General features: G+C 50.6%; 1 protein-coding gene across 1 annotated transcript; it reads left to right on the top strand.

Annotated features, from left to right (window-relative positions):
- The first annotated feature begins 1,071 nt into the window (after nt 1–1,071).
- Nucleotides 1,072–6,339, top strand: LOC134296037 (uncharacterized). Its single transcript, XM_062969820.1, has 2 exons — nt 1,072–2,829; nt 6,058–6,339. The coding sequence occupies exons 1-2, from the start codon at nt 1,282–1,284 to the stop codon at nt 6,097–6,099; spliced, it is 1,590 nt and encodes a 529-aa protein (XP_062825890.1). The 5' UTR covers nt 1,072–1,281; the 3' UTR covers nt 6,100–6,339.
- The last annotated feature ends 256 nt before the right edge of the window (nt 6,340–6,595 follow it).

Below are 6,595 nucleotides of genomic sequence, written 5' to 3'. Positions count from 1 at the left end.
GGTATTCCCCATAGTAACCTATGGTTGCGAGAGCTGGACCGTAAGGAAGGCTGAGCGAAGGAAGATAGATGCTTTTGAACTGTGGTGCTGGAGGAAAATCCTGAGAGTGCCTTGGACCGCAAGAAGATCCAACCAGTCCATCCTCGAAGAAATAATGCCCGGATGCTCACTGGAGGGAAGGATATTAGAGGCAAAGTTGAAGTATTTTGGCCACATCATGAGAAGACAGGAAAGCTTGGAAAAGATCATGATGCTGGGGAAAATGGAAAGAAAAAGGAAGAGAGGCCGACCAAGGGCGAGATGGATGGACGGTATCCTTGAAGTGACTGGTTTGACCTTGAAGGAACTGGGGGCAGCGACATCCGACAGGGAGCTCTGGCGTGGACTGGTCCATGAGGTCACGAAGAGTCAGAAACGACTATGTGACTGAGAGAGAGAGCAAGAGAGAGAGAGACAGATACTTTCTGTTAGTCCTAAAAGGTAATATTCTGGCTTCATCGGGAATATTTTTTTAAATGTTTTTTGGGCCTTTCCATGTATTTTCTTCAAAGATTTTGTTGTTTCTGGGCAACTCCACCAAGCATGATAATAAGTCCCTTCCTGTTTCTTACCCCAGGTTTCTTTTGATCAAACTATTTTAAAATGCCAGAAACAAGCTTTTGAGTCACTCATAACTCAACATTTGTATCTTCCTTCAAACAGCATGCTTCTTGATTCTAAAGTCTGCTTTTATACTTGCTGCCAACATAAAAGTTCTTTGTTCTTTGCTGGTAGTATAGTGACCAGACCACCTGAGTTTCACAAGGGAAGGATGAGCATTGCCTTCAGAGTACTCCAACACATTGGGAGAGAGGCAAAATATTAGGCAACAATAACCCCACAAAGGTTAGTCGGAAGCACATTCCAGGGAAGTCCAGTAAGACCTGCTCTCTCATGTTTTTTAGAATTGAAAGAATTCCAGAGCTTGGCTTCTTATTTTCCCAGTTGTGCTCCTTAATTGCAAGGTCTAATCTTCTGACTGATACTGTCTCTAGGGCCCTTCCACACAACCACATAACCCAGAATTGTCAGAACCCTGCTACTAGAGCCTGGATGTGGCTCTGAGTTTCAGGATCACTGACATTGATAAGACACCTGCGGCTCAGGACTTGGAGAAGAAACGGCTGCTGGACTTGGCGGGGAATTTGCGCGGGGTTTTACTGAGCGGGAAGAGACTGTTCAAATGAGGGGGAGGGTATATAAAGGAGGGTTGGTCGTAGTATCCCATTCTTGGCTTTTCTGATGTTCATGTTTCCTACAGTAAAAGTTTCTGGTGATATCACAGAGAGTCTTGTGTGTTCATTCAGGAGCGGCTGTGGTGAGCTGACACTAAGCCAAGAATACGGACACCATCCCGCTGTAGCGGTGAGGTGTAACATGCAAGTGGAGGATGAAGAGCTCTTGGGCGCAGGAGGAGGAAGGTCGGAAAGGGCCACTCCCGAGCCGGACGCTGAGTTCCACCAGCTGGCGGCCCTGGCGTCATCCACCGCTTATGCCCAGCCAAATGGGGTAACCCAGAGGCGTGGAGTGGTGCGGGGAGACAGCACCGGAGGAGAGGAAGGTTCACCTTCCCCAGGCCCACAAAGGATGGTGTTTCTGGAGGAGAGGATGTCGGCGATGGAGACCACCCTGGCAGTGATGTCGAGGGCGATGGAGCGCCTGGCGGTTTTGGCGGAGCCGGAGAGAGGAAGGGAACTTCGGGCTAGCTCAATGTGGGACGTGAGCATGGGAAGCAGCCAGGGCTTTGCAGACCTCCCAGCACCGAAGGGAAGGGAAATGCGAAAGGAGCCCGGTGCCCGGCCCAAGATCCAACCAAGCCTGACGCGGGTGGAGGAGAGTGACGACGAAGGGGAAAAGCCTCCGAGAATCCCGGCTACGCTCCCAACTGAGACCCTGGTGCCCCTGGCGAATGCCGGGCGTGGCACAGGGCAAAGGGAAGCAGCAGCGGGGCCCACTGGTCCGCAAGGGGGCTTGCGACGGGCGGAGAATTGGGGATTGCCACCACAGGGACCCCTACCGAGACGAGAGGAACTTAGGATCGAGTTTGGGGGAGAGTCCTCTGAACTGGATTTTTTCCTGACCACGGTGAGGGGCTATATGGAGGACAATGCTCACACTTTTAGAACGGAATCCAGCCGGGTACGGGCCATTGGTGCAGTGTTGAAGAGGGGAGCGGCCAGCTGGTACGTTCAACTGCACGCGCGGCGCGACCCATGTCTGGGGTCACTCCGACGCTTTATGGGGGCCCTGGAGACCCGTTTCCGAGATCCACTGGAGCAGATCCGGGCGAGGGAGAAGTTGAAGACCGTCTCCCAGGGGCAGAGATCGGTATCTGAGTATGCGGAGGAGTTCCAATGCCTCGCTGAAAAGGTGCCGGAATGGTCTGCAGTGACAAAGATAGAACTCTTCAAAGAGGGGCTCAGGCGGGAGATCCTCTCCTGGGCGGTGCATCGTGATGAGCCTGACACACTGCGCGGATGGATTCAGCTGGCGGGGCGCATCGAGACATCGCTGGCCCAGGCGAGGAGGCACCGAGGAGGGCTACAGCAGCGGCCGCAGATGAAAGAGGGGAGCCGGAAGGAGGGATCAACCCCAGCCGGGAGGAGAACGGAGCCGACAGGGAACGTGAGCACCAGCAGGAGGGGCTGCTTCGTGTGCGGCCGTTTGGGCCACAGGGCTGCCGAGTGCTGGCAGAGAAAAGGGGAAGGCGGAGGCCCGCCCAAACCAAGAGCCGTGGCAGGGAAACGCGCCGAGGAAGAACCACCGATGAGGCACCACTCGGGGGGGTTGGTAAGTCAGGACAAAGCCATGATAGTGGTCCCCATTCAGCTTGAAAGTGGCAGCAAACAAGCAACCTGCAAAGCATTTGTGGATTGTGGATGTTCCAGGAACATCATCTCCCCTGAATTAGCCGAGGGATTGGGATGCGAAAGAACGAACCTAGAATCCCCAATAGCTTTTTCGCAGTTGGACGGATCCACAGCATCGGGATCATTAGCTAAGTACAGTGCCGAAGATGTAAAGTGTAAGATAGGGAGTTGGGAAGGAAAGGTATCATTTGTGATATCACAAATAGCCAGCTATAATGTTATACTAGGCATGCCATGGCTGGGGCAGGCCAACCCGCAAATCAACTGGGAGGAGAAGAGCATGATCTTCAGGATGAAGTTGGAAGAAGGGAGCCAGGAAGTGGAGAGGGAGCCGGGGAAAAGGGGGGAGGAAGACTCTATCAGGATAGCAGAACTGGCAGATAAATTACCCCCAGAGTATCGGGATTTTGTGGACGTATTTGATGAGAAGGAAGCAGACAGTTTCCCACCAAAGCGGAGAGTTGAAGTGAAGATAGAGCTAGTCCCAGGAGCAGAGCTTCCCAAGGCAAAAATATACCCAATGTCGGCTAGGGAAAAGGAGGAACTGAGAAAATACATTGATAAAAACCTAGCGAGGGGTTTCATAGAGCCTTCAAATTCCCCTTTAGGGGCGCCTGTGTTGTTCAGGCGGAAAAAGGACCAAACGCTGAGGCTCTGCATTGACTACAGGGGCCTGAATGCAATCAGTTCTGTAAATAAATACCCCCTACCCTTAGTGAAGGACTTGATCGCCCAGTTATCGGAGGGACAGATATTCACTAAATTGGACTTAATTGAAGCGTACCATAAATTGCAGATCAAACCAGAGGACAGGTGGAAGACGGCCTTCTCCTGTGCATTCGGATTATTCAATTATCGTGTGCTCCCCTTCGGTTTGTGCGGCGGAGGTGCCGCGTTCATGCAATTAATCAACGAAGTGTTGCATCCATTGTTGTACAAGGGAGTCTTTGTTTTTTTAGATGACATATTGATAATATCTCGGACTAAGGAGCAACACATAGAACTAGTCAGGGAAGTCCTGCAAAAGTTGAGAGAAGCAAAACTGTATGCGAAGCTTGCCAAGTGCGAGTTCAATAAAGACCAGATAGACTTTCTGGGGTATAGGATTTCCTCCCAGGGAGTGGCGATGGACCCTGCGAAGGTAGAAGACGTGAGGGGGTGGGAAGCCCCCAAAACACGGAAGCAGCTGCAATCCTTCCTAGGGTTCGCAAACTTCTATAGAACATTTATCAAGGACTTTGCGCGCCTCACTTTGCCATTAACGGATTTGTTAAAGACTAAAGGCAGGGGAGAAACAGCCAAAGTGAAGGCCCCAGGGGCCAAACTGACCTGGACAATAGAATGCCAGGAAGCTTTCGAAGCCCTTAAAAAGCGTTTTACTGAGGAGCCTGTCCTACAGCACCCTGATATGTCTAAAGCCTTTGTATTACATTGCGATGCGTCAGACCGGGCATATGGGGCAGTTCTGCTGCAGAAAGACGAGGGGGGGAACCTGAAGCCATGTGGCTATCTGTCAAAAAAGTTTAGCGATACAGAAAAAAACTGGCCAATTTGGGAGAGAGAAGCCTTAGCTATTCTAAAAGCACTAGAGTGCTGGAGACACTTTCTGGAAGGAAGTGGAACACCGTTTGAGGTGTGGACTGATCATAGAAATTTACAGTATCTAAGATCCCCTCGTAAACTATCGGCGAAGCAAATTAGATGGGCCCAATATTTCAGCCGTTTTGATTTCAGACTCAGATTCTTCCAGGGGAAACATAACATACTCGCTGACGCTCTCTCTCGGATGCCTCAGCACGGGGGAGGAATTCAGGAATCTGAAGGGAGCCTGTTCCTAGATAAGCAGTGGGGCCTGGCAGTACTAACTCGAGCACAAGCGGCCAAAGAAAACAAACGTACTGCCATTTCCACGGGGGGAGGAGAAATATGGGAGGAAGAGTTGAAACGAGCGTATGGAATGGACAAATGGTTACAAACTAACAAAGAAAAGGGAGAATTGTGTGGGGATTTGGTGTTTGTAAATAAGAAATTGTATATCCCTGAATGTTTAAGACGAGAAATGTTAAGGAAGTACCATGATAACAAAGGTGCGGGTCATCTAGGCCCCACCAGGACTATTAAACTGTCGGCCAAACAATGCTGGTGGCCCGGAATGAGGAAAGACGCCAGGGGGTACGTCACGCAGTGTGAATTATGTGCAGAGGGAAAAACACCACCGGGGAAGCCCCAGGGGCTATTGCAGAAGGTGGTGGAGCCCATGAGGCCATGGGAATGCGTGGCCATGGATTTTGTAGGCGAACTACCCCCCAGCAGAGGCCACAGATACATTTGGACAATATTGGACCTATTCTCCAAACAGGCACACTTTGTGGCCCTGCCAAAACTCCCTTCAGCTGAAAAACTTGCTGATTTGTATGTGAAGCATGTATATCGCCTACATGGGTGTCCCGACAAAATAATTAGCGACCGGGGAGTCCAATTTACTGCAAAATTTTGGGGAAAATTCTTACAGCTGTTAGGAGCAGAAAGGAACCTGAGCTCGGCCTTTCATCCCGCGACCAACGGGGGGGTCGAACGTACCCAACAGACACTGTGCCAATTCTTAAGGATGTACACCAATTATAGACAGGATGATTGGGCGGACCTTCTTCCGTTTGCTGAGATGGCTTTTAACGGGGCCGTACATTCGGCCACAGGTCGTGCCCCATTCGAAATAGTATACGGACAGGAGGTGGCACCTTTCCCCAGGCTACCCGAGTGGAAGGAAGGGGAGGGCCAGACCGACGAGGAATGGCCGGCCAAAATCAAGCAAGGGTGGCAAACCGTGGTGGAGGCATTGCGGGAAACACAAAAGAAGTACAAGCTCTTTGCAGATCGTAGGCGCCGAGAGGGGGACAAATTGGGCGAAGGAGATCTGGTTTGGCTGAGCACAAAAAACCTAAAATTGGGATTCCCATCCAAGAAATTGGCTCCACGCTATATAGGACCATTCAGGGTAGCAAAAAGAATAAACGAAGTGACCTATGAACTGAGGCTACCCAAGGACCTAGGAAAGGTACACCCGGTATTCCATTGCAGCCTGTTAAAAAAGTATAAAGGAACTCTGGACGGCGGAGAACAATAGTTGTGTTTAATCTTTTCCTTCCAGGATGAAGGGGAGGAGGACGCCATGTCAGAACCCTGCTACTAGAGCCTGGATGTGGCTCTGAGTTTCAGGGTCACTGACATTGATAAGACACCTGCGGCTCAGGACTTGGAGAAGAAACGGCTGCTGGACTTGGCGGGGAATTTGCGCGGGGTTTTACTGAGCGGGAAGAGACTGTTCAAATGAGGGGGAGGGTATATAAAGGAGGGTTGGTCGTAGTATCCCATTCTTGGCTTTTCTGATGTTCATGTTTCCTACAGTAAAAGTTTCTGGTGATATCACAGAGAGTCTTGTGTGTTCATTCAGGAGCGGCTGTGGTGAGCTGACACAGAATATCAAGGCAGGAAAACCCACAATATCTGCTTTGAATAGGGTTATCTGAGTCCATACTGCCATATATTCCAGTTCAAAGCAATGATGTGGGATTTTATTTAGCTATGTGGAAAGGGCCTAAGGCCCCTTCTACAAAGGCTAGAAACAAAAGCATGGCATAGAGCAGAGAGGTGCATTCCAGCAGTGATTTCCCCTATATTAGCCCTAT

This window comes from Anolis carolinensis, chromosome 2 (assembly GCF_035594765.1).
Source record: "Anolis carolinensis isolate JA03-04 chromosome 2, rAnoCar3.1.pri, whole genome shotgun sequence".
NCBI classification, from domain to species: domain Eukaryota; kingdom Metazoa; phylum Chordata; class Lepidosauria; order Squamata; family Dactyloidae; genus Anolis; species Anolis carolinensis.
Note: the sequence above shows the minus strand (reverse complement) of the source record. Positions and strands in the feature narration are given on the sequence as shown.